The sequence below is a fragment of the Pyrgilauda ruficollis genome, unplaced genomic scaffold (genome assembly GCF_017590135.1).
Source record: "Pyrgilauda ruficollis isolate IOZ18807 unplaced genomic scaffold, ASM1759013v1 scaffold37, whole genome shotgun sequence".
Classification (NCBI taxonomy): domain Eukaryota; kingdom Metazoa; phylum Chordata; class Aves; order Passeriformes; family Passeridae; genus Pyrgilauda; species Pyrgilauda ruficollis.
The window spans coordinates 3511892-3538137 of NW_024525156.1; the positions used below are offsets into that span (position 1 = coordinate 3511892).

The following is a 26246-nucleotide window of genomic DNA, read 5'->3' on the forward strand; positions in this document are numbered from 1 at the left end:
GAGAACGCCCCTGATGGAGGGATTGCTCAAATAGCAGTTTTAGAAACAGTATATGAGTTGGTTTGCTTATGCCCACACTTTTGTTAAATCAAATAACAGCTCTAATAAAATAATTTCGAAAAGTTAAATAATATTTGAATACCAACATCAAGTTAATGGTGCTAGAGACACAGCTTGACACAGATGTCAAAATCAAAAGCACTTGGAGAATAAAGATATCCATAGGGCAGGCTTGGTATGTACAAATTCAGCAGAAAACTGACAACAGACTGTCAGTCTTTTACTTCTTCTTCTTTCCTATCCTCAGTTTCAGTGCCTGCAGTTTTATTTTCACAGTGTACCTGCCTCTTTTGAAAAGCTGAAACACTGAAGCCACATGTGTCCTCCTGTGAATTATTGCCATGCTCACATCCAGAGCGTATGTACAGCTTTTGGACTTAGAGAGGCACGTGTGACACCTAAATGCCCTGCAGTTCCACAGAACTTGGACTTCCAGGCTTAAAAATATTTAACTTCCAGGCTCAATAATATTTAACTTTACTGCTGCAACAATCTCTGTAAGAGCAATTCAGGATAACAGCTTATGGTTCAAAGGTGCAGGGCCTTGGGTAAAGCTATACACGTGAAACTCCAGTTAAATCCCCTCTTTCTCTCATTCCAGTTCAGTAAAACCTAAAACGCTTGGTGCCCCCCAGTGTCTTTACCAATTATTGCTATTTGTTAAGACTTGCTGTGAATAAAAGTATTTGCATCCAGACATGAATGCAAATTACTTCCAGAATTATGGTTTGTGACTTACCTCAAAATTTTCTATTTTCCCTTTTATTTCTTTCGAATTCTTGAAAAATCATTTAGTTCAAGAAGTGGACATAAGTACCTGCTATAAAATGCACAGCTTGCATCTGGAGTTTTCTTGTACAAACTTCTTACAGTAAGCCAGATCTTAAATGTTTGCTTTATTCAATTCTTACCCAGATAAATTTTGATGAAATTCAGCTGGTGATTACATTCAGCTGGACAGTTGTGAAATTCTTATCTCATTGAACATGATTTGTTTTATGGCTTTGATTTCCAAGACATGGTACATGCAGTGCAGAATTTTGTGGAGCTATGTAAAAGACATATTTGATTAAAGCTATAGAACATGAGGGTAGGAGGAGACAGTAAAAGCCTATTAAAACACCTGTGCCTATTTTGCATATGTTTTTCATGCGTATTATGCATACAAGTATCTGTATGTATGCAGATACTTCTGGTTGGATTTCACAGCTATAAATTCATGCTCTGTGTATTAGCAGAACGTTCAAATGCCTTGGAAGGGATTGAGGGTTTTATTGGTCTCATTCCTGACTCAAAGAGCTTTCAGGCTAATTTTAGAGGGAGATGATAAATGGATGTAACAAACAGCAGAGCGGAAGTGGTAACAACAGGAAAACTGGTTGGTTACATAGGGTACCAGTAAGCCCAATATGAAGGTTTTGAAGAAATATTTTGATTCAATCTAAACTATGTTTTTCTATTTTAAGAAATTAAAAAAACACCAGAAAGCTATGATTAAGATTGCAAAATGTGTTGGGTTTTTTCTTCTTTCTTTTTCCCTTTTCTGTAGCTTCTGTTTTGCCTTGTCCTTTTGGAAGAAGTTCCTGTGAGATGATACATTCCACATTTACCCTTGACCCAAAGTAATATGTTTCATTTTTGTTTAATAGCCGTCTTTGAACTTACAAAAAGTCAATGTGCAAAAGCACGGACTTAGTTGTTTATTTTTGTAAAATTATTTGCAATCCTAAATATATAAAAGCTGAAAAATCTTTAAACTTGACTTGTAGGTGTTTCAGATAATTTTTGGTATAGATTGGCTATTGCATGAAGACAAACTATAATTCAAATCACTGGTTGCTGTTGTTGTCTTACCTTTTTTTGTTGGTTGTTTGGTTGTATTTTTTGGCTTTTTCTAGAATAGTGAACACTAAGTTAATGGTATAGCCAGTAGGAGGGGGACTGGATAGGGTACTGCAGGTATCTGATGAGGATATGTGTTGGTTTTTTGAAAGTGCTTTTAAATTAATTTTCTCTTTGAAAGAAAGCAAAGAAAAACATGGTATGAGTATGCAAGTAGCACTGACTAATGTTAAGACTTCCCAGCTGGATTTTAGTGTGTCTCCTGGTATTTTTCCTATTTATTTGAATTTTGGCTTCATCTTCTTCAAAATAATTGCTCTAGCTTGGTGCCCAGTGTCATCCTTTTTTGCCTCAGTAACTTCTCCACAGGTTTACTGAGATTTGCTGTCCATTTTCTTGCTTATACTGCCATCAGCTTTTTTTTCAACTGAACCTGAGCACCCAGGTCAGAATAGTGAGCAAGTTCTCCCTTTCTTCAAAGATTTCTCATATTAAGTGAGCTATTTTAAAAAGTGTATCTTCCCAGCTCAATTTTCACTGAAATTGTGACAATTTTTTCCCTGTATATCTGTGCACTTCCCCCTTTCCCTCTAATGACTTCTGGATTCTTTAGCCATTCCCAGCCAAAACTAACAGTGGTGTAAAAGCTAAAGTAGAGTTATTAAAATTATTTACTCTTAATGTGGTATCATATCAAATTGTGCTGAAGTGTCTCAAGAAGCAGACCAGCACTGCCTAAGACAGACTGAGATCCTAATACAGCAATGGCTCCATATGGTCTCTGGAAGTCATAAACGGGATGGAAGTTAACACAAACAGATGGCAATATGTGAATATTATCACACAGCAGCAGAAGGAACAGAGCAATGGAATGGAAAATACTTCAGCACACCTTTTTTCTTGGTGAATCAAATGTATTCAATGCAGATACTCTTTCTCTTCTCAGCACATTAGACTGTCGCATCAATTTGAGCACTTAGTCCTTCAGGATGAGAGGTTTGAGATCTGTGCTGAGGTTGTTTTGGGACTGGTCTGCTTCCGGCTGAAGGTAAGGCAGCTAAGATCTCCCATTTCTTCTCTCATGGTTTATAGCAACACCAGAACCTGCAATTGAATACAGTCTTTGTAGTTGATTATTTTTTAAGGGAAGTAAAGCGAGTTTTTTTAGAACAAAGCAGATGACAGAAAAAAAGCTTTAGACAATTTTGTTAAAATTGAATCAAAAGCTTAAGAGAAATTAAAGCATATTAAGGTATGGAAACATACAGTCAAGGCAAACAAATGTTTAAACCAGTCATATAAAATTACTTACATTCTGTGTGTGGGAGCTTTGATAAAGATGACTGTTTTAGTATTTCCCTAGACTTCTGAATATGATGAGTATTACTTGTTTCTTGTCAAGTTAATTTCTTATATGTATATATTTAATATTCTATTTTATTTTTTAAAAAACTGAGTTAAAAATCAGAGCACTAAACACTTTTATTTAAAGAGTGGTTTTTCATCTATAAAATTTGATGGTAAAACTGGGAAAATAGAAGTAAGATGTGTTTAGAACAGGTTACATGGGAGGCCAACTTTCCTGGTCTGCTTTTTATTGCTGAACATGATCCTTTTGCCCAAAATCTCTCAAAGTGCCAAGTTCGTCGATGTGGAGGCCTTGCCCAATGGAAACTAGAAAATTCTTTCTGCACTTGGAGCATAAAAGCTGCAGTAGCTGGGAGAGCTCATTTGTTTCAATTCGCCATTAAAAGGGAATCAGTGTCTCAGTTTAGGTAAAGCAGTCATTTTCTAGAAGAGCTTGCAGCTAAAGCCTCTGCAGAGGACTGCATTGTAACACTGAATCTGATCACCAAGCGACAATAACAATAACAACAGCACTAGTGTTTTCTAGTTAATGTGATACCTAAATGAGCTTCTGGTTTTTCAGAAGGCTTGCAAGCACATCTTTTCTCCTTCTGGGTAGTTTATTTTTAACAATTTCTTTTCTTAGTCATTCAGTTGCCCCAGTTACCTGAGTTTGATGCAAATAGCTGAAGAAGCTAACAAGTAAATAGTAAAGTAATGGTGAGTTCAGCTGAAATAGGAAAATGGTTTTGTTTGAATTTATAATGTTTAAAATGAAATTTAAAAAGACCCCATGTTTAAGGGATCAGACAGATTACAGAATGTAGTTTTTCCAGTCAGTGGAAACATGAATATAATCTATTTCCTAACAAGAACTTTTAAAATATGTTGAGGGATAGATTCTGTGGCTTTTATTGCTCAATAACAAAATGTTGGTTGCAGTCCGCTCTCTCACATGGAACAAGCAAACACTAGTTTTGCAGATCCAGACACAGCTGTTAGTCAGTGCTCTACATCTACTTTGAAGGAACAGTTCTGGTGAAATAGAGCATAGCAACACAGGAATTGTCACTTTTGATCAAACCAGTAGCTCATCTGCATCTGTTCTCCTGTCCCTCAAGATTCAGAGGAAGAAATCACATCTAAAGGGAAAGACAATTTTACAATAGGAGGTAAATGTTGGACCTTTAGCAAAGAAATAGTTGAACAAGTTGTAGAATAAAGGCCTGATTCCACTGAAACCCAGTGTTAAAAGAGCAGTGTTTTTATTTCTTGCCTACCCAATCCAAAAAAAGAAAAAAAACCTAACAAGCTTTCAAATTAGGTTTTTACAGCTATTTTAGCAGCTTTAATTGCTGTTTATATCACTCCTTCAAAAATCTGTCATTTTTATAACTCATATAATCATATAATTCATACAACTTAGAAGTAGGATATTTGTAACTTTTATGTAGTTACAGTAGGATTAAGGGTCAGGGGACTTGAACTATATAATATTGCAGAGCTGTAAAAGTACAACTTTTTTTTCTTATTTCCTTTGTTCTTGAGAAGCCCTTTCAATTTTTTTTTGCTTAGCTGTAACTTTTAATTCTTTGTCTTTCACACTGTCGAGCAAATGGACTAATTACCTGTGACTTTCATATTATAATTATTTCATCAAATATGTCATGCCAAAGGGTTAGTTTTAGGCCTCCTTGTCATGACTGCAGATGAATACAAGTCAAGCTAGTAATTTCTCCAGGGGGGTGAGAATGCTGTCTTATTGAAGCTCACAGACTCAATCAAAGCTGCCTTCTCAAAGCTCTGGGAGAGGATTAGTCACTACCAACTTCAATTTGACGTGACACCCGAGTGTCACAGCAGCCCTAAGGTGGAGCTGTGAGAGTAGAAGAGAAGAAAGATAAATGAATCTTTCTTCTTCCTCCCTTCGCTCCTGCCAACTTAACATCATATAACTGCTCGTATTGCCTGAAAGTCAGTGCTGTGCATTTGATATTAAAGGCAAGGATTGTCATTTTAATAATGCATTACCTTTGATAAGAAAGCAGGACATCATTGTCGGCAGTGACTGACCTGTGATAGGTGGGGACTTACAAAACACCAAAGTTGGTCCATTTTCTTAGGAGCATTTCAGTCACATAAATATCTCCTAGAAGAGTAAGGCTAAGCCATGAACTTTAGGACTTCACACCAAATTCATAATGACTTGTGCTAAGACAGAGCAAAATTTTTACTTTGGTTCAACTCTTAATGCTTAATATAGCCTAAAATGTGAGAGTGATGCATTTATCCTTGCTGCCAGTGCCAGTAGGAAACTGTCTGCCTTATGCTTTGGTTTTATATGAAAAAGGCGAAGCAGGAAAGTCACAACTGAATTTCAGAGGTGGTGTTTTCTGGTCAGGATGTTTTCAAGAAGACCAATACTGCCACAGTAACACAACTGCTGCTGAACAGAGGGATTTGTCCATTTGTAACTCTTTTTCCACAGCCAGTGCTCAGTAAGGGGGCACTGCAGTAAAAATGCAGATGCTCCCAGAATCTCTTGCAATTATGCATTCCCACCAGTGTAATAGAGAGAGTAAAGGTTGCACAGTACCTAAGATATTTCCTCTGATGGATTCTGTGGTGGGTAACTCCTATAGAAGTTGAGGCAAATACTTTTTTAGGGTTTCCACTGATCATATGAAACCTAATTATACCAGGGATATATTACCTTAAGAAATTATTAATTAAGGGTAAGACTTCATATTCAAAAGAATCTCTCACAGCAGCCATGCTTAAGTGAGGAAAGTTATTACAGCTCACTGCAAAACTTCCTCCCATGTTTGTTTGATTAGATCCAAGAAGAGTGCAATAACACAGATACAATAATGAATGCTTTTAACGTAGCTCATGACCTCAGGTCACAAAAAGGCAGTCAGCTATCACAAATGCCCCAGTGTGAGCACTGATTCTAAACTGAAGGTAATCTCTAAATCTCTTTGTGGCTCAAAACTTCTCTCTTACATCAACATCTTTTTGTGATTCTTTGAGGGCAAAGCACTGAGAGATGAGAGGGTGACTGCTTGTTACTGGTGCTACTTCAGCTTGGCTGCTTGGTGGGATTTACATTTTCCAGAATTGTTTCTGAAATTCATTGCCATATCCTTTGAATTACAATGATTTCAGGGCTCAAATGAACTAAATGAGGCACTTCTAAAAAGTATAAATGATGCCAAGAAGATCCATCTGGTCCCGTGCCACCTGCGAGAGAAGTTTGTGCTACGTTTTGCTATTTGTTCCCGCACAGTGGAATCCACCCACATCAAGTTTGCCTGGCAGCACATCTCACAGCTGGCAACTGATCTTCTGAAAACATGGGAACAAAATCATCACCAGCAGTAGCAGCAGTGAAGTATAAGTGGAGATGAGGTAATTAACTGGCTTTCTCTGTGTTGCCAAGTTTTATTTTAGGTGCAGGTGGGAAAGTCAAACTATGAAGGAAAAAAGTACAAAACCTGTTGTTATATAGCCCAGCTGCAGTAGCAAAATCCTTGCCAAGTTGAGTTGTAACCATAGTCATTCCTTCTCTGTACTGTAGTTTCATCTTGCCTGTTTCCAGGATGCACATAGCCAAGGAGAATTGAGCTGTCATTTCTTACCAGTTTGTAGTCAAGAGCATTTGTTCAACCAAGCAATGGAAATGGAAGGGTTGGTGCTCCCTCCACTGTCCCCATTCACCTCTAGCACACCCCCTCCTTTCTTCACAGATGAAATTAAGAGGTCTTATAACCAGTTAATTTAACATTACTATGACTGCAGGAAGAACCCAAGTTGGGGAAGTTTAGTTCAGGTTCTAAATATGTTAGTATCTGAATAGGCATGCACAAATGTTGCCAAGATTTGGGGCACTATCATGTCACGATACACTTGCTGCAGGAATTTTGTAAATGAACAAAGGACAAAGGACTTCAAGACTTCCTTCATTGCATAGCCAGACTTAGGGGAATGAGCACTAATCAATTACTAATTATCCTTCTCACAGGTTCTCTACTTTCCCTAAATTGTTTGCTTTTAAAACAGCCATTTTGTCAAATTCCCGCAAATAAGTTATGCTGGCTATTGGTTTCCATACTGATCATTCATAATGAGGTCCCTGAAAAGCTCCTCCTAAAGAATTTTGTCAACAGCTATGTGCTACCTGGTATTCTATATTTTTAATCAAGTTATTATCAGCAGTGATTACTTGAAAATAGTCAGTAAGATATGTTCTGCACAACTGAGTTGTGATTTTTTTATAGCTACCATTTTGATTACTTCATGGTGTAATAAATCTTTGACAAAATGTGCTAAGAAATGTGATGTCAAAAATATTATTACTCTTGGTTTCTCAAATTAGCTAGGAAACGAGTAAGCAAGTGACAATAAAAATAAAAAGTAAGAGAACGAATCCCCCATATCAGCTTTGGTGTCCCCATCAGTGGTTTTCTTCCATTAACAGTGATGAATGGAAAATGAAAATACTGGAAAACCTCTTTCTGAGAAAGTCAAATCATACATATTTGACACAAATCATTGATACATCATCCTGTCAAAGGCAGGCACAGTAAAGAGCTAAAATGAAAGTTAGAGGTGAACGTCAGAACAATATCAAGTCAAGAAGTACTTTTGCCATTTTAAAAACATAAATTCCAGACAGTTATTTCTGTGTAAATAAGAACAGCTGCTCCAAGAATAAACAGAATACTAATAAGAATACTCCAAATAAGAGTAGCTGCTCCAAGAAAAATAATAGGTAGGATAAATTTCTACATTTGCATTTCAATCTTCCTTTTTAATGCTTGTATTAACTTCTACAGTCTGTTGAGCAATGTGCACAACTATTCAGTTTTCTTTCTCCATCCCTTTCAAGCATACTTCCTACAGTTGGGAAGTTGCAAGTATACCTGGGAAAATGGATCAGGACAGTTAATTTGGCATGTGGTCTGCTCCTACCTCTGTTTTTCCTAGTCCCCTACTTCTGGGTGCAAACTGGGAAGGATTGCTATTTCTATAAGGAACTGATTTCCCAGGTAACAGATGAAGAAAGGGATAACCAATGAATTTGGTAAAACCCAGTAACACTTGAGCAGGTGACTGACACAAGACAGTCAGCTACAGTGTCAGAAATTTTGACAGCACCATTCTCTTCAGAACCAATAGGAAATCCAGCTTCTCTGTGGTAGCACAATGCAGAAGATTGGTAGGCTGAAGAGAGTGGAAAATGCTGGCAGTTGTTGCCTTTCCCTGTTACTCTATTTTTTTAAACAAAATATTCAGATCGCATGACCTGGAAAACAACATTCATCCATAACATGTATCTTCCATGCTGATACAATTTTACAGCTTTTACATTATGAAAACTCTAGAATCTTGGAGCCAAAGAATTACACTTCTCTGTTAGACAGACTAGTATTTTATATGTGAAATATATAACCAGGACTGCCCAGGAAAAAAAAAAAAAAAAAAAAAAAAAAAAAAAAAAGAGAGAGAGAGAGATCAGATTTGGATCAAAGCTATCACAGACTAAATCCAGGATAATTCCACTGAAATGAAATGGAGTTGCTTTGGGCTTAGGTGACTGTAATTGAAATTAAAAATCTGACTAATAAGTATTGGAAAAAAAAGGCCTAAGGTAAGGCACCCCTAAACTGAACATAAGAAGATTCTGCTGGAAGTCTGCTCCATGGAAACCAGAGCAGAGATGAATGATGCCTGCCTGTGCGAGCCTCAAACTGCTTTAAAACTGGGATGCAGGCAGGATGCACACCCAAACCTAGGAGAGGTGAAATGTCCTCAACAACCCAGAATTAGACATCGATCCCTTTAGACATTTGTGGGAAAATACTGCCAAAACTGACACTGAATTAAACATTTCTCAGTATCTGGATATCAGTTTAAGAAGTGGCTGTTGTGCAGATACAGAAACTCCTGTTGTCGAAGAATTTAAGATAAAGGCTAATTTAAAATATAGATGAGCAAAAGTTAATTTTTTGGGTTTTTTTAAAAGAAGTGACGTTAGTAAATCTGTCTAATAAACAGCAGTGATGAGGCCCATGGAATTACATTTCCCCCTGGCTAGCCCAGTACCAAAACCTGAAGTTCACAGTTCTGGTGTTTCTGAAATTATAGAATGATTCAAACATGTAACCAGTGAAGGCCTTCATAGTATTCAGTCTCTCATACCTTCTTTTCTCCATGTGATAATTCCTTCTTAGACTATTAACATTAGGTCATCTGAAAAGGAAATATGGGCTGTGTAATCCACTCAAGAAGAAGCATTGAAAGGAACGTTTTAGAAAATAATGTAACTGCTGTTTCTGTCCTGTAGCTTTGCAACGTATCTGTATGTGAGAAACACTGTATTTATTAATAGTTAATGTTGACCTGGATTTATTGTGCCTTGTGTGCAAAAGCTAATATAGCCTGTGCCGATGAATACTGTTTGATAGTAAAAGTAATTACAAAATCCCAAAACTGTACTTTAGTAGAATATCCACATCTCAAGGAAGACTGCAGCTATTAGAGAAGGAGGGAAAAACCTGACTTTTACTTTCAGGAACCTCAATTTATTTTTTTTAAACTAGCAGAGTACAGTTCTTACATTCTTAATGACAGATTATATTTTATTACTGATGGTGAAATATTGAAAATGTATGTATTTATGAAAGTATTGGTAATATATTTTACTCTGAACTGCATTATAATTATTAAATTTTTAATTTTTTCTTGCGTTTACATACAAGATTCTGCTTATGGCTGTTATATTGTTGTTGAAGTACTACACATCACCATGTGTGATGAGTAGTAATCACATTAAAATTGCCTTACAACAGCAGTCTAAACCTTGGGATATGTAAACTTGAATTGCTCAAAGACAGCAGCAAATGAGAAATAAAACTGAGGATCCTGAAGATCAGGGTGGTTGGTGAGGGCAGGTTAAATAACCATCAATGGATAATATCTGTATGTCATATGTAGAGTTTGTATGTGCTAAGTGGAAAAATAATCAGAAGTCTAATGCTCTAATTATGATTTGTGAGCTGTTGACTCCCTTTAAAATCTGTACCCAAAGCCTCCTGAATACACATATAGGTTTTAATTGACAATATAAATAAACCAAAACAAAACTACAGCTATTGTCCCTTTGTACTTAACTAAGCTGTTCTCGTCTCATTCATGCCAGATGTGCTGTAAGAGGCCCAACTTCCCCACTCATATCAAGTCAGTGCCCTGACTTTCACCACCAAGGACTTTTTTCAATGCGCCCTTCAATTGCTTTGCATATGAGAGTTGGCAAATTTTCCTGCAGGAAGTTTCCTCCTCAGCAACAGGAGTCTGAAGAATACCTGGCCATATCCAGAAGGGCCAGTGCTGACCTTTCTGCCAAGTTCTGCACAGTGCTGCAGCTGGATCTGCCACTGGAGCCACCTGCCCTGCTTTGGCTTTGGTTTGTAGCTCCGGTGCCATCCGGTAGGACAGGGAAGGGACCCCTGACATCAGTCCTGCCTGGCTGCAGCCCACGTCCCCAAGGCTGCTTTGCTCCCTGCCTCTGTGCAATCCCAGGGAGATCAGGCAAGCATGCCTCGGGAGAAATTTGATGGCGGCAGCATCACACACTATTTAAATGTTAGCCCACTTGGGTCTGAGACGATAGCTTGCATACCAGCACAGTTTAATGTGCTGTCTGCACTGATGGCATAACAAGCCTGATGTGTAACAAAAACCTGACAGTAACTGCAGGAAAGGTTCCTCATGGGAAATAAAATGTTCACCCACACACAAGCATCTCTGTTAATACCAGAGGTGTAACTGCAGCTTAGAGCGCTCATTTGCATCTAGATTGGTGTGCTAATTTGAACGTGGGTTGGTGTGATCTAGATGGGGACTCCACCACCACACTCAGTTCATGGGATACTTCCACATGGACCAGCATCTTTTGCCCTGTATGAGCGTGTCATTCTTCTTGTCCTTGTCAGAGCTGCTCTCCCAAAAAGGGCTGTGCAGCAGCTGTCGTTTTCAGGAGTGTTAGACAGAGTCCCCTTGTGACACTGCCGTGGTGGCTGCGGCGGTCCTGCAGCCGGTGCACAGCGGTAGAGATGACATAGGTGGCTGCAGAGGTCAGGTCTCGTGTGCCTAAGGGCCAGGTACCCATCACAGGCTGCCAAGTCACCGCCAGGGCTTTGTGCTTGGGCCATCACTGATGGAACCTGCCTCCTGTGGCGCCCGGCCTGCACGGAGGGCTGCTGCCAAGGACAGAGCCCGGGACACACTGTCCTGGCCGCCTGTGAGCCGAGCACAGGGCATCCAGAGGGCCTTCCGACTGCCAGCAGAGGAACAAACAGCGGGCAGCGGGGAATGCTGGTGGGATGCTCTGCCGGTTTGGGCAGCCAAAGTCGAGTTTGACACAGGAAGAGCCACAGCAATTCTGCTCCTTAAATCACCGAACTGAAGGTAAAGACCTCGTCTGCCTCACAGAAATTGCACATCTCCACGTTCCCATTTTTCTATTGCTACTGAAAATGGCCTGGACAGGCAATAAACGTGACAGAACCTGTCACATTCTCCAGCCTCTCTCTCCCTTCTCGGCTGCTGTGACCTTCAGCGGAGGAACCAAGGCCTGACCACAAAGCTTTTTCAGAAGGGTGCGAGCAGGGCTGGCAAGGCGCGGGAGCCGAGACACCGGCACCGGGGAGCGCCCGGGGCCGCCGGCAGCGGCTTCGGCGGGAGGCGCGGGAGGGACCCGGGAAGGACGGGGGGAGACCAGGGGACACGGGACGGACCCGAAGGGCACACGCTGAGGGATCCGGGAGGGAACACACCAAGGGCACGCGGCACGCACGCGGAGGGCGCACGCGGAGGATCATCCCCCCCCCCCCCCCCCCCCCCCCGACCCCTCAGAGCAGGCGCGCGCACCCCCACGCGCTGCACTTGGCGCGGAGCCGGCCCCGCCTCGCAAGGCACGGACCCCGCGCCCATTGGTCGGCGAGCACCGCCGGCGCAGCCAATAGGGAGCGCCCGCCCTGCCGCGCGCCGTCCTTCCCAGCGCTGCGGGTGACGTCGGCGCGGCGAACCCGCCCCTCTCCCCCTCGGCCCGTCCTCCCGGTCTCTGATTGGCTGTGTCTCCCGGCGCGCTGTTACCCGATTGGCGGGCGGGGCGGGGCCGGGCGCAGAGCGGGCGCGCGCGGTTGGCGGCGGTGGCGGCGGCGGCCGGTGGGTGCGGGGCGCGGGAGCGGCGCGGCCGGGACAGAGGGGACAGGGAAGGGAGGGGAGGAGGGGAGGGACAAGGGAAAGGGGGAGCGGCAGGACTCTCTCGGGGCTGTGGCCTCCGCTTCCCGTGCCCTGAGGGGGCACCCGCCCGCCGCCGGGCCGGCCAGGGCTCCTAAGCTGAGGGGCCGTGGCTGCCGGCTGGGTAGGGGCGGCGAGGGCTCAGCCACGCCCAGGCAGCTTCCCGGCTGGATTCCCGGCTGGATCCCCGGCCTGGGGGCAGTGAAGGGGCGGGTGTGTCCCGTACCTGGCTGTGTTTCCCCGGGCCCCGAGCTGGGCGAGCTCGTGTGCGGCGGCAGCGGCGGCTCCCGCCCGCTCCGCGCTGAGGCGAGCGCGCAGCCGAGTGCCAGATCCATTGGCAGTGCTTGGATACAGCCCCGGCTTCAGGCGTGCGCACGGAGTACCCTGGCCTCGTCTGGGAACTGTTCTGGCTGAGCGTGTGTGCATGTGGCTCGCTTGGAGAGAAGTTGTAAGGCTGTGAGGACTATTAACATGGGTTAGACCAGGGGGAGAGAATGGTGCCCGACGGTGTTTAAGATGTATATAAATAACTAAAGGGTGGATGTCGAGAGGGTGGATCCAGGCTCTTCTTGGTGGTGCCGAGCAATAGGACCAGAGGCAATGGGCAGAAACTGAGGCATAGGAAGTTTCACTTGGATGTGGGGAAGAACTTTACTGTGGGAGTAACCATACTGGAACAGGGTGGCCAGAGAGGCTGTGGAGTCTCCCTCGCTGGAGATGTTCAAGAACTGTCTGGACACAATCCTGTGCCATGTGCTCTGGGATGACCCTGCTTGAGCAGGGAGGTTTGGCCAGATAACCACTGTGGTCCCTTCCAGCTTTGCCCATTCTGTGACTCTGAGAATAATCAAACTGAAATCTCAAACTGGTTACCACTGTTCACTTGTTATGACCTTCCCTCAGTGCTATGAAGGTGACCACTGAATCCTTAAGAAAGTGGTGGTGAACTTGAGATTTTATGTTCTGAATTATGGAAGTATTTCTTTGGGGCAAAACTTTTCCAGAATTTATGCTTTTATATCACTTAAGATATTTTTGATTCAACAGTTACAAAAAAAAATTACGTGCACAGTGAAAGCCATTTAGAGAAAAGAAGTAAAAGGCTGCAGCCTTTTGTCTCCTGTTCATCTGTCACTCAGCTGTGGATGGATGATGATGTGAGTTTGTATCAAATTTTCTTGGAGCAAGTTACACTTCTCACGGTACAAAAGTTGGCAGTAACTCTTCGGTGAGCAAATCTTACTTCTGTGGTTTGGTTCTGTTTGTTTGTTTTAATTGGATTTGCTTGTAGAAATGCCAGATTTGCAGGTAAAATGTATTTTGACTTTTCTAAACAGCTCAACAAATTTGGGCTGTAGTAAAAAAAAAATTCAAACCAAAATGATTTACATCCTTGTTACTTGTCGTGTGTGTAACCATATAAGCATATGAGCAATAAATATACTGTGCTCTCTGTTGTCTAATGCTGATGCCAGACTTTTTGCAAACAATTAGGGAGGACACCCTCACATAGCGTGGATTCCTTCAGTTCCCCAGCCTGGCATGAACATTGCACCTGTACTTTCCTCTGCAATCCTACGCGGTCCATAGCTGATCCAGAGAATTGCAACTTGACACACACTCTGTTGGAAGGGTGCAGAGTATATGGACGTGACACTTTGCAGAGAAAGAAAGTACCTCGTGAACGTGGGCAAGTCATTTCAAGTCAAACAAAATACTCCTCCTGAGCCAAATGTCATCTTCCCTGTTTCTTAAAAGAAACCCAGCACTAAAGGAGTTTAAATTCCACTTTCTGAAACTGAGAAACAAGGATTGCTTTAAACACACAAGATCTTTTCTTCTCTAAAGTGTAATATGGGGACCTTCTATTGCCTTCTAAATAGAAGAAATAGTTTTGAACATTTTCTCGTAATCTGCTAATATTTTCTTAATATGAAAGCTTGCTACATTCAGGATTATTCATTCCATTGTTATCTACCCTCCAAGACACTGCACGCAATTTTACTTACTAGCTTAATTGTTTCATTTTTATTGCCATCACTGGAATGGATTAAATCGTTCTGACAGTGGTGTATCCTCTCTCCTCTGCTGCACTGTGCCATATTCTGTCAAATAAGAATGAAAGCACTGGTGATTTCATTTAACAAGGCCAGTTTTTGCTTGGCCATCTGTTACCATTCTTTGCAGCCTACTTACCTCCCCAGGAGACCTCTGGTTAGAAGCAAACTCTCTTTTTTCTTTTTCCCCCACTTTTTTCTTTTCTTTGGACAAGGAAGAAAAGAGAACCTCAGCCTAAATGCCTTTGCACCACAAAGCTGGTTGCTTTTTGAAAAGATTAAAGTGTCCAGACTGGCTAAGTAGCTTGCAAGACCTCCTGCTCTGTTTCTCACAGTTAAAATAATGTAGGTTTTCCTGTGTAAGTATTTAGGAAAGGGGGGAAGCAGCTGGTGCAAATGGTGTGAAATGGCATTTTGTAACTGCAGGTATTTTCTGTCTGTTCCAGCATCAGTGATGGAGGCCCCCACCCCCAGCGCGGTGCACCTGAGTGACTGGCAGGAAAGTCACTTTGCTGTCACCTCTGGCACCTGCACGCCCGGGCAGAAGGCAGATGGATACCGTGCCAAGATCCTGCGCATTCAGTATGCATGGGCAAACTCCGAGATCTCCCAGGTCTGTGCTGCCAACCTGTTTAAGAAGTACGCAGAGAAATACTCCGCGATTATTGACTCTGGCAACGCAGAGACCGGCGTGAATAACTATGCAGAAAACATTTTGACTTTGGCAAAATGTCAGCAAAGTGACAGTGACAAGTGGCAATCTGCCTTGACAACAGATAACGTGTTTGAATTGAAGTGTGTGCGAGAGAGGATGCAGGCTGGCAAAATTTTCCGGAGCTCTCAGATGGCACCGACAGATGCCCGTGTACGAGCTGATAAAGGGGTCAGCGCCTCCGCGGCTCCAGCTCTTCCTAAACTCGATGTCTTCGGCAGTACCAGGGAGACTGAGCTCACTGCTGGCTCAGCAAAACGTGTGAGTCAGGCACCAGATCTTCTTGGGCATCCCTCATCTTCCAAGTCACTTCAAAGCAGTGTGCCTCCTGTGACCAGAACTCCAGACACACTTCCTGCCACAACAGCCTCCTTAAGCAAGCAGGTTCTTCCAGGTTTCCAGGCAACTCCGCTCTTTGGAAGTAAAGAAGCCACTAATAGTAGTTCTCTGAAAATGTCAGGTAACTGTTGTGATGGACAAAATTCGTCTCTTTTCAGCCAGTCAGCTGTACCTGCCTGGTCTGCAAATTCTGGGAAAAGAAAAGCGTTCTATGGTCTGGCTGATGAAGGCAGCACAGCTGTTCCTAGCCTTGCTCCATGTCAGGCTTCCATTTCTACAGAAACTAATGGTTTTTCAGGGCAGAGAAACAGAAATGAAGAAAGCAGTGCTCCTGGGTTTAAAACTGCAAAGGAGCAGCTGTGGATGGATCAGCAAAAGAAATGTCAAAACCAGCGTGCACCAGTTTCGTCATATGGAGGCATGAAAAAATCCCTGGGTGCAGGCAGGTCTCGGGGTCCATTCAGCAAGTTTGTGCCTCCAGTTCCAAAACAAGATGGAAGTGAAAATGGAGGAGCGCAGTGTAAGCCTCATGTCGGGGAATCAACAGACCCATTGCTGCCTGTGGATGAGCGGCTGAAAAACATAGAACCAAAAATGGTTGAACTCATCATGCACGAGATCATGGACCACGGGCCTCCGGTCAGCTGGGATGACATTGCTGGAGTCGAGTTTGCCAAAGCCACTATAAAAGAAATAGTGGTGTGGCCCATGCTGAGACCAGACATCTTCACCGGCTTGCGTGGTCCTCCGAAAGGAATTCTGCTTTTTGGCCCCCCTGGGACTGGCAAGACCCTCATAGGCAAGTGCATCGCATGCCAATCTGGAGCAACTTTTTTTAGCATCAGTGCCTCCTCTCTGACTTCCAAGTGGGTGGGAGAGGGGGAGAAGATGGTCCGTGCGCTGTTCGCTGTGGCGCGGTGTCAGCAGCCAGCGGTGATTTTCATCGACGAGATCGATTCCCTGTTGTCCCAGCGCGGAGAGGGGGAGCACGAGTCGTCCAGGAGAATAAAAACTGAATTTCTGGTGCAGTTAGATGGGGCAACAACCTCCTCTGAAGATCGTATCCTGGTGGTTGGAGCAACAAATCGACCCCAGGAAATTGATGAAGCTGCCCGAAGGAGACTGGTGAAGAGACTGTACATCCCTCTCCCAGAAGCCTCTGCCAGGAAGCAGATTGTCACCCGGCTGATGGCAAAGGAGCACTGCTCTCTGAATGAAGAGGAAATCAAACTCATAGTCCAGAAAACCGATGGGTTTTCTGGGGCAGACATGACACAGCTGTGTCGGGAAGCTTCTCTGGGCCCTATCCGCAGCCTGCAATCCATGGACATTGCAACCATCACGCCGGAGCAGGTACGGCCCATCTCTTTCCTGGACTTTGAGAGTGCCCTGAGGACGGTGCGGCCCAGTGTGTCCCCCAAGGACCTGGAGCTCTATGAAACCTGGAACCAGACGTTTGGCTGCGGCAGATGAGCTGCATCGCAGCTGTTGCACAGGAGCAGTTCAGGATTTCAGCACCGCCACGTATTAAACCTGTGGCAGTTTAGTGCCTCTGCACTTTGTTTTGTTTCTGTCCTGGAATTAAAACTTCTCATGTTATACAGGCAGATGTCCAGGCTCTGGCTGAGGCTTTGCCAGCTGAAAAGACCATGAGGAACTGCTGCTCATGATAAGAGAAGTTGCTGAACAGCAGTGGCATTGAAAGGCTGGCAGCATTTACAGGTTGCTGGGAGAGATGGAAACAAATGTCACCGATGTTTAAGGGGAAGGTTATCAAACCTCACAAATAATTGAAAGGAATGTTGGAGAAATCTTGCAAGGTTCACCAGGCTGTGTCAGTAAGGGATTCAAGTAATAGCAGAAATACCCATTTTGGGTAGGAGTATGGCACAACTAGATAGGGAAGAATAATTAGAGGTGCTTTGTTCGGGAGGAGAGGGTGGAGGTGGATGTGGACTTGTATGGAAAAATGGAAGGGGGGACAAAAGAGGAAGGTCTCTTGAGTGTTGCTCTGACAGTCTTTTGGCTCATCACTGCAGTCAATCCCAGCTTCTCATTAAAAACTTCTTTTTGATGATTTTCTGCTTGACCTTACTTTCTGTGCTGCATCAGCATGTGTGCGGTGTGTTTTATTGGAAGGTCTGGACACCTGCAGGTGGAGAAGAGGCCAGGGGTCTTAGGGGCTTTAGGATCTCAGCCCAGCTGTGGGGTAGCCAGTGTGGGCAGCCAGGTGCTGTAGGGATCCAAAAGTCACTGCCAAACTAAGGGCTGGAGAAGCTGGCAAGGAGGAAGAGCAGGATTTGGAAAGAGCCCCCAGTGGCAGGACAAGGGGGCTCAGGGTCTGTTTGGTAAACTTGAATCCCATGGCAGTGTCTGAAGGCTCCGTGAGTGAGGTGTCCTTGTGAAACTGGAGAGTGTGATGGTTGTGTCACACTCTGGTGACCTCCGAGAGTGCTGGGCTCTAGTGGTCAGGAAGGAGGAATCCCATGTCCTAACACCTCCTGGGTTCCACTGCTCCTTAAAAAGTCCTCATGCATCAATGGTAAAATTCTTGGCTAGCTTGTATTTGGCATTCTTACCTAAGGCATGAAAGAATGCACAACCTTTTATTCACATAACCTGTCCTTGCCCGCTGGCTGAGCACAGCTGCCCCTGAGAGGAAAATAAATGGAAATCTTTGCTTTGGATTCCTTTGTCAGTGTGGCAGAGCTGGCTGCTCTGCTCTCTGTTCTTCGTTTTCAGCTTCTCTAAAGAACTTTTTCTCCTACTGGGGAAAATGAAGAGCTTAAAAGCTGCTCTTCCTCAGATTTCTCTGAAGTTAGATGAATGTTTGACTGGCATTTTTTAAAGACATTTGGAAAGTAAAGGGCCCAGGAGACTACAGTGAGCCTTGAATTCAGAATAATTTGGAAAGCTTAGAATCTCTTAGAGCTCATCCTGATTTAAACAAATGAGTCAGATTTATTCATAGCTCATGATTTTAGTAAAGTCTGATATATATCCAAAATTGTTTTGCAGAGATGTAAAAATTCTGGTATGGGAATTTATCTTCATTTTTGAGACAGTGAAAATAGAATAATTAGATTATTCTGAAAGAATAAATGTGTGATGTGGTTCAAACCAATCGACTTTTGTGCCACTTGCGTGAAGATTATGAGATTAAGCCTGTTCTTACAAGTTCCCTTTTGGAGAGCTATAAACACATACTAGGTAAGATTTTTGATTTCTCCAAACATTTCTTTAAATTCATTGTTCAGGCAAGTGAAATGAAACACCAGAGAATTTTAATTTTTAAGTCAAATTAAGGGTTGCTCAAGGGTTAATAAATGCATTATATATGATTAAATAATTGCTTTATTTATGCTGGGAATTATTCTGGTGTGCTGTGAGCATTCTGTGGTCATCTCTGCATCTGAATTTTCACATTTTAATGGAAGCTCTACAAGGAGGAACCATTGAGAATCCACATGGTGACAGAGAATAAAGCTCCTCCTGAGGTGACAAGGACTGAGACAAAAGTTCTGTGCCTCTGTATTTGTCTTCTGCAAAGTGGAACTTGTCAACAAGATAAAAGGTAGAACCAGACAAGGCTGTTGTTCTTCCTCCTACTTTTTAGATTATTCATTACAAGGATTACATGAACATGCTTTTTCTTTTTTTTATTTTTTTTAAACACGTGGAAATAGTGAAAGGGAGTATTAGGTAAAGTTTTTTGTGTTGCAGTAATGATGCAGGTGACACAACCATCTCTTCAGCCATGTAGAGTTCTTTGGGCTTTGCTGCAGAGCTCAGAGCCAGCAGGACTTGCAGTTTCAGCCCAAGAGGAGTTTCATAACCCTCTGTAACAGTGCCACCACACAGCAATTCGACTGCCAGGAACATAATTTCACAGAAAATACAGAAAATTGCACAGAAAGAGGGCATGATTGTAATTTAAGGGAAATGGTGCAGATAAATCCACTTTAATGGATCTGTTTAGTGTATGGAGAAACCTGTGTACTTCATTATTTATTCTTTTTGGGTGGCTGATCTTTGGAAGAAGAAATGCACAACTCTGGTTTTGTGGTTCAGCAACACTGGGTGCACAATCTCTCAGTTTCTTTTTAAGGCAAATAATTGCAGTCCTGGAAAAGTCAGGTCTTATTAATAAACAAGGCAATTCAGACTCTCAGTGCTTCTTGGATTTGAGTTAGCTAAATTGTCTCAGAGCTGTATGAAGTCCCCTGGGGGACTTTCATTTGCAGAAAACGGTGCCAACACATGTAGGGGAAAAAGCTGATGAGGCAGAAATGATCATCACCTGCTAAGGGCGAGTGGATGGAAACCAGACTGGCCTCTTAAGGGCATCGCTAAGATTTTTGAAATTCCTTTTGAAAGTCCTTTTGAAATAAGGCAATTTCCTTCTAACAGAAATTATGGAACTGCTCACAAGCCAACGTGACACTGGAACACAGCCCACCAAACCAAGCAGCATGGGCTGTCCCCTGGGCTGCAGTGCAGGCAGCTGCTCCCTGGGTCTGCTGGAACCAGCCAAGGAGTCTGCAACCCTTGCAGCCCCTGCAGCCCTCCCCTACTGACACCTTCACACCTGCACCCAGCACAGAACAATTCATCTGAAAGTGGGATAGCAAAGATACAGACACAGTATTCCCAAAGTCCGCATTTCTTAGCCTTGCTTTTTAATGTTTTGTTACCATTCTGTATCTTACCTGTAGAAAATCAGTCATGTAAGATGCTATAGATATAAGCAGCTGTAGCACTAATAGAGTCTCTAGTACTTTTTTTTTGTCCCATTGGTCGAGAAGTTTCATATAACCTTGGGTCATAGCTGTGAAGCCAAAATAGCATTATCACAGAATTATGGGTCTGGAAAGGACTATAAGGAATCTGCAAATTCCCACTTGGTGTAAGGTGAATTAATTTTTGTGATTCCTGGTGCATGTTTTGCCTGGTTTGTTCTTTAAAAACACTCAGTACTTACAAAAACCTTGGTTTCTTTTTGGACTTCATCCCCATACCAGTGATATGATCACAGTCAGGACTTGACATTTTCAGTGGATGCCGAGATGCAAACACAGAGTGGTAAATGTTTAGTGTTAGCCATTAATAAAGTGGCTTTCTTGCCTGGATTCTTCTTCAGCAAGGTTGAAGGTGAGTAAAATTCTTCCCTAATGTCTCCTCTCAGTTACTGTGATGCAAGTGTTCTGTGCCTTATCCTGTCTGTATTTCTCACATCACAGACACAGGGAATGGTTTAATCATCCCCTTGGTAGCAGGTACCTGAAACAGTTGAGATGTCATCATTTGGCACTGCAATACTACCTGTACTAAATGAAAGTCACTCTTCCACTCCTTTTAATAATTTCCTGTTGGTTAGACTTCTGATCACTTCTGTGTGCTCATCTCTCTTCCGTGTTGATACCCCAAATGAGAGTGCTCGTCAGTGATAAGGGATGGAACTGGAGCAGAGCAGGACTGACCATGGCTGCAGGGTGGTAGATGAACTTTCACTGTAGTGTTCGTTTTCAGCAAAGATGTTCTGAAGTTGCTGTGTTTTCCCCTCTTGCCCAGGTTGGTTTCAACAGCACAGTTAGGCAGAGGAGCCTCCCTCTTCCATCACTAATAGTCACCAATGAATCCATTGTCACAGCTGCAGGAAAGACCCACGTGAAATCTCTGGCATGCCTTGTTTGGCTCTTAATGCACTTTGATTATGGCTTTACAGCTAACTGGGCAGAGGTGTTACAAAAATTTAATAATTTCCATCTTCAGAAAATATCACAAGAAAGACTTGGAGGTGTGTCCTGTGTCCATATTTCCATATTACCAAGGCACATAACCTGTTCTAAAGGAATATTAAGTTGTTTTCTTGTGCCTAAGATGGAGCAGTAAGCAAAAGGCAATATTGTTCTCTTGCAGAAACTGAGGGGCAAGGGAGGTGAATGAAAGCTGAAAGGATGCTGTAAAGAAAAAAGATCTGCTTTCTGGCTGGGGGAGAGATGATGCAGTGCTTCCTCACTGTAGGTAACTGGGGAAAAGGGGAACAACTGCCCTTTCTTCACCCAGGCATGACTGGAGTCGTTAGCTGGGCAGGGAAGGGGGGAACAGAAAAGGGGAACCTTCAGCTGTCCGAGCTCAAGCAGGGACAAGGCTGCTGTACATGTGACTCAGGTGCAGCTGAGGTGTCTGTCAGGTTCCCAAAGAACACCCTGAGCCCGAGGGAGCCCCTCTGTTGGGGTTGGGTTGGTTTGCAGTGGTCAGGGGTAGGGTGGAATCTTGGCTTCCGTCGTGCCTCGGATCTTATCACATCCTGCTTTGGCCACTGCGCGTGCAGCGCAATCAAACACAGCCAGGCTGCTTGAGGCTTTCCACCAAAGGCACGTGAGAAAAGCTCCCAGGAGCTCAGGCCTTCCCTAAACTGTGCTGATAGAAAATTCAAATTTCAGGTTAGTTGGCCTGGTTTTGGAACTGGCATGCTGCGATCTGAAATTCTCTCTGAGCTTTGTAAAATGGAAGCACCTGAGCACCAAGAATTAAATGATGGCCAGCCTGCTAATGCATTGCTCTGAGAGACTGTCTGGAAGGACTGTGTGTTCACAGGGGACAAAAAAAGCCGGCTTTTTTATTTTCAGAAGTAGATCACAAAATTCTGGGCAGTGGCTTGTGAAAATTCCTACCAAAAAGCCGGCTTTTTTATTTTCAGAAGTAGATCACAAAATTCCTACTCAATTCTTACAGGTTTTGAGTTCTGTACTATGGGTTAAAATGTAGTAGGATTACATTGCCTAGGCTTCTGCTTTTAAATTTAGAATGGTTTTTACGATTTTCGATTACTGGTGTTAGTAAAACTGTCATTTATAACTTTTTGCCTACAGCCAAAGGCAAGTGTGTCTCTGCCAGCTGGGGCAGTTCCACCTAAGCCTGTTGTGCAGGATCATTTTGATTAATAAATGTCTCCAGTCCCAAAATATTCCTCAGTGGTGGTGAAGACCTACAAGTCAGTTTTCTCCTTTCCCAAATGAGTAATTGTATTTTGTGACACTTGCAACTAGAGACTGCTTCTCCCTGCTGGTCTGATATAATCAGTGAGATTTCTTACAAGAGCTGTTGTGAAATGGCTCGTGCTGGCATACTTAATTCAATATTCTGAAGAAGGAGAATTTATTTGACCTGTGGATTTTTTTAAATTTTTTTTTACCAAATACAGAAAGAAAAAAGAATTCACTTGAAATATTGTATTTTTTGCACACCAATTATTTGCACTACAAAATGGATAGAGATCTGGTATAGTGAAGGATATAGCAATTTACATAGTAATTTACATAGTAATTACATAGTAATTTACATAGTAATTTACATGTAGAAACTCCTGATTTTTCTTAAGTAATGGAGAATTGTTTTCCAGAGAGGGCACAAACTCTGGAAGCTGGTATCTGCAAGCTATTCTGATGCCAGCTTCTCTCAATAAAAAAGAGAGAAAATTCAAACAATCAACAGAGAAAATGTAAAAGTACTGCGGATGGGGAGATTGATTACATGTAAAGACACAAATTAACGTGTGCTTTCAGGCTGTTTTGTCATTGATGATGTATTTTGCAATACCTGTCAATGGCTTATTGTTATATAAAAACATATATCTAGAGGTGATGGGACAAAGCAGAGAAAGAAAACCACTTTCAAAAAGGTCACAGAACCTCTGGGCTGGCATAGCTACAACTGGAGACAAAGAAAAATCTTGTGGTGACAATTCTGTGATCAGTTCATTATTTTCTGAACATGCTTTGTGATTTTTTTTTCAGTGATTTTAATGCTAAATTTAAAAGGTTCCACCCTGCTTAATGCAGTGCCTTACTGTCATGTGACAGTGAGTCTTAGAGCTGACTGAAAAAAATTAAATGTGATAATTAAAACATTGTGATATCAGAAGTCATTCCAAAACCAGAAGTTTTGCATCAGAGAAACAGAAGATCAAATTTTCAGAAACTTTTGCTGTCATCTGCTGAAAATACACACTAATGCTCTGTCTGAAAATGTCTCAGAAGGGACAAGGCTGAGCATGCTGGGGACTGCTCCACTGTGGTTTCATTAATGAAAACTATTTTTCATGAGCTTTTAAAAATAGTTGTGGTGCTGCAACTCCCCAGATAGTCATGGTAGTACAGCTCGTGCCTCTCGCCACCCCAGAGTAGGGGGAATTCATGCCAGGGAATGTAGAACAATCCCTTTTTAAAAATCCATGTTTTAAGAGTCTTTATTGCCCCTAGAGCAGCGGAGAAGCAATGCTGCCTTATTTTTATCACTAGGGAGGAATGAATGTAGTTATTGCTGTGGGTGAATCCCAGTATCCTGGACACATATGCCTGCAGATGCAGGTGGCAGTGGCACTGCTGCTCCTCATCTTCCACAGGCTGGGAATGTCTCACACAGCGCTGTCAGCAGCAGAAATTGTGCAGCAGGGTGTGGGAGCCAGGTGAGCTCAAAAACTTTAGCTCTGCCTGCATTTAGGACAAGCCTGAAAGATTCTTTGCTCAGTCTATCCTATATAAATCTTAGAAGTTTAAGGAGAAATAGTTATCCCCGGGACTCCTCTCCGTTTCCAGTAATAGCAGTCTTTTCCAGGGAGAGTAGCACAGCTGTAGTGTTTGAGTTGCTCTTTTTTCTAGCCTGCCACCAGATGGAGTTCTTTTCCTAAAGAAGTCCATCCAATTTAAGGAAAGCCCGAGAGTCGTCAATATTCTTTCCTCTTTTTGTCACTTAAAATCATCCAGTGTCAATGACATGCTACTGGAATTTTATTAATTATTGTATTTATTGGGGGTTTTTGTTGGGTGGACTTCAATTTTTAAAATTTTTTTTTGGAGGGAGCTGTGAAAACCAGGCTGACACTTAGAGAACTTCCTATTTAACAAAGCTGGGATTCTAAAATATTAATTTTACTTCATGTCTCAGAAGTTTCATATAAGCTTGGGTCATAGCTGTGAAGCCAAAATAGCATTACCACAGAGTTGTGGGTCTGGAAAGGACTATAGGGAATCTGCAAATTCCCACTTGGTGTAAGGTGAATTAATTTTTGTGATTCCTGGTGCATGTTTTGCCTGGTTTGTTCTTTAGAAACATTCACGGGGGCTTGGAAAAGAGGTGAAAATCCTGGTGCAGTGCATTTGTATTTAAACTGATGCTTGATCTTGGACATTTTAATAACGGGATAAATGAGCAGATGCAAACAGTCTCCCAGGCTGAAGATCCTGAAAGTGCATTGACATGTGGATACACAACAGGTAACAGGAGCTGAGTGCACTTAGCCAAAAGTCTCAATCCACTTGGGTTTCGGTAGGCAGCAGATGGCCCTGGCTGCTCCTTCAGGGCTGTCCCAGAGGAGAAAGCCGCTGTGCCGCTGCACCAGGGCCGGGCAGGGGCAGCGCCCGCTCCTCACGCCCGCCCAGGATTCCTTGGCGCTGGGCAAGGAGTTAACTTGGCGGGCGATCCCTGTGCCAGTGTCCCACTGAGCTCTCCGGGCAGCAGGCCCGGCGTGCCCGCTGCAGTGGAGCTTTTGAGGCCGGAGAAGCCGCTTGGCTGATTGCTCGGGAGGAATAATGCCCTGGAGCCGCTGAAGCTTCAGCCCGTGGGCAGGTTTCAAGGGAAAGCGCTGGTGCCACCCACAATCGCTGCTCGAGGATATTAAAAGCCCGTGTATATTCAGATATAGGCGGCCAATATCGCTCTGTCTCCCTGAGTCCTACAGTTTCTCACTTCCCTGCTCTGTGGGTCAGATGCTCTGAAGCCAATTTACATCAATTCCTGGCACTGTTTTTAAAGGAAGCAAGGGGGAACAGCGTGAAGTCTCGCTTTCTGCCAACAACAGGAAGCGCACGCTCTTTGTCAGGCAGCTTGTTTCAGCCATCCCTTTTGTTGAGCCAACAGATTTCGGGACTACGGATTTGGTTTTCCACACAGCAGCGCTCAGCAAATCCTTGGAAAAGCAACGTCACAGCGCCGGCAGCACGGACGGTCGGGGGAAAGCCCGGCGCTGCTGCGATTCCCTTTTTCGGAGGGAGTGTTGCTTCAAAGAGCAATGGCCTGAGGGAAGGGAGAGGAAATGTGGCAGCATCTCTGCCCCGGTCTGCGCGGGCTCGGGGGGCGCCGCTGCTGGAGCCTCGCTGGGGTGAGGCTGGGGAGCCTCGGCGGGACAAATGTGGCAGCATCTCTGCCCCGGTCTGTGCCGCAGGACGAGCTGGAGATCCTGGACTTAATTTGTGTGCCTAAAGCAGGCCAAGGTACTCTGTGGGGTCCAGAAATTTGTTGTGTAGTTTCCTGAGATGCTCACACACCAATCCAAAATGCCTATTCATTTTTTTTTTCTCCTGATACATAAGTAAAATTAAAACTGATATGAGACTGCCATAAAAAAACGTAAATCCCCTCTCTGTAATATCCGTCTTTGGGATAGCTCTTTCCAGGCCCAATTTTTTGCGTGCTGACTGCATGTGACGATTTGTAATATTATTTATGTTATTTTTTTTTTTCCTTATCACTGCTGCAAAACTTTTTAGAAAGCTCACTGCAGAAACCGGTGTTTCTTACAC

General features: G+C 43.3%; 2 protein-coding genes across 4 annotated transcripts in view; both read left to right on the forward strand.

Annotated features, from left to right (window-relative positions):
- Positions 1-7688, forward strand: part of DDC (dopa decarboxylase) — a 53087-nt gene extending 45399 nt beyond the window's left edge. Inside the window, exons 13-14 of the mRNA XM_041475927.1 lie at positions 2849-2950; positions 6418-7688. Of these exons, the coding sequence (XP_041331861.1) occupies positions 2849-2950; positions 6418-6633 (318 nt within the window). The 3' untranslated portion in view covers positions 6634-7688. The remainder of the gene's footprint in view (positions 1-2848; positions 2951-6417) is intronic.
- A 4753-nt stretch (positions 7689-12441) lies between these two features.
- On the forward strand, positions 12442-17570 carry FIGNL1 (fidgetin like 1). 3 transcript variants are annotated; one of them, XM_041476032.1, is made up of 2 exons: positions 12442-12480; positions 15059-17570. In XM_041476032.1, exon 2 carries the CDS (start codon positions 15067-15069, stop codon positions 17134-17136), a length of 2070 nt encoding a protein of 689 aa, XP_041331966.1. In that variant the 5' UTR covers positions 12442-12480; positions 15059-15066; the 3' UTR covers positions 17137-17570. The 3 variants fall into 3 exon arrangements, with proteins under 3 accessions (XP_041331966.1, XP_041331967.1, XP_041331965.1); XM_041476033.1 differs by having other exon boundaries at positions 12474-12484; XM_041476031.1 differs by lacking the exon at positions 12442-12480 and adding an exon at positions 13602-13712.
- Positions 17571-26246: the final 8676 nt, after the last annotated feature.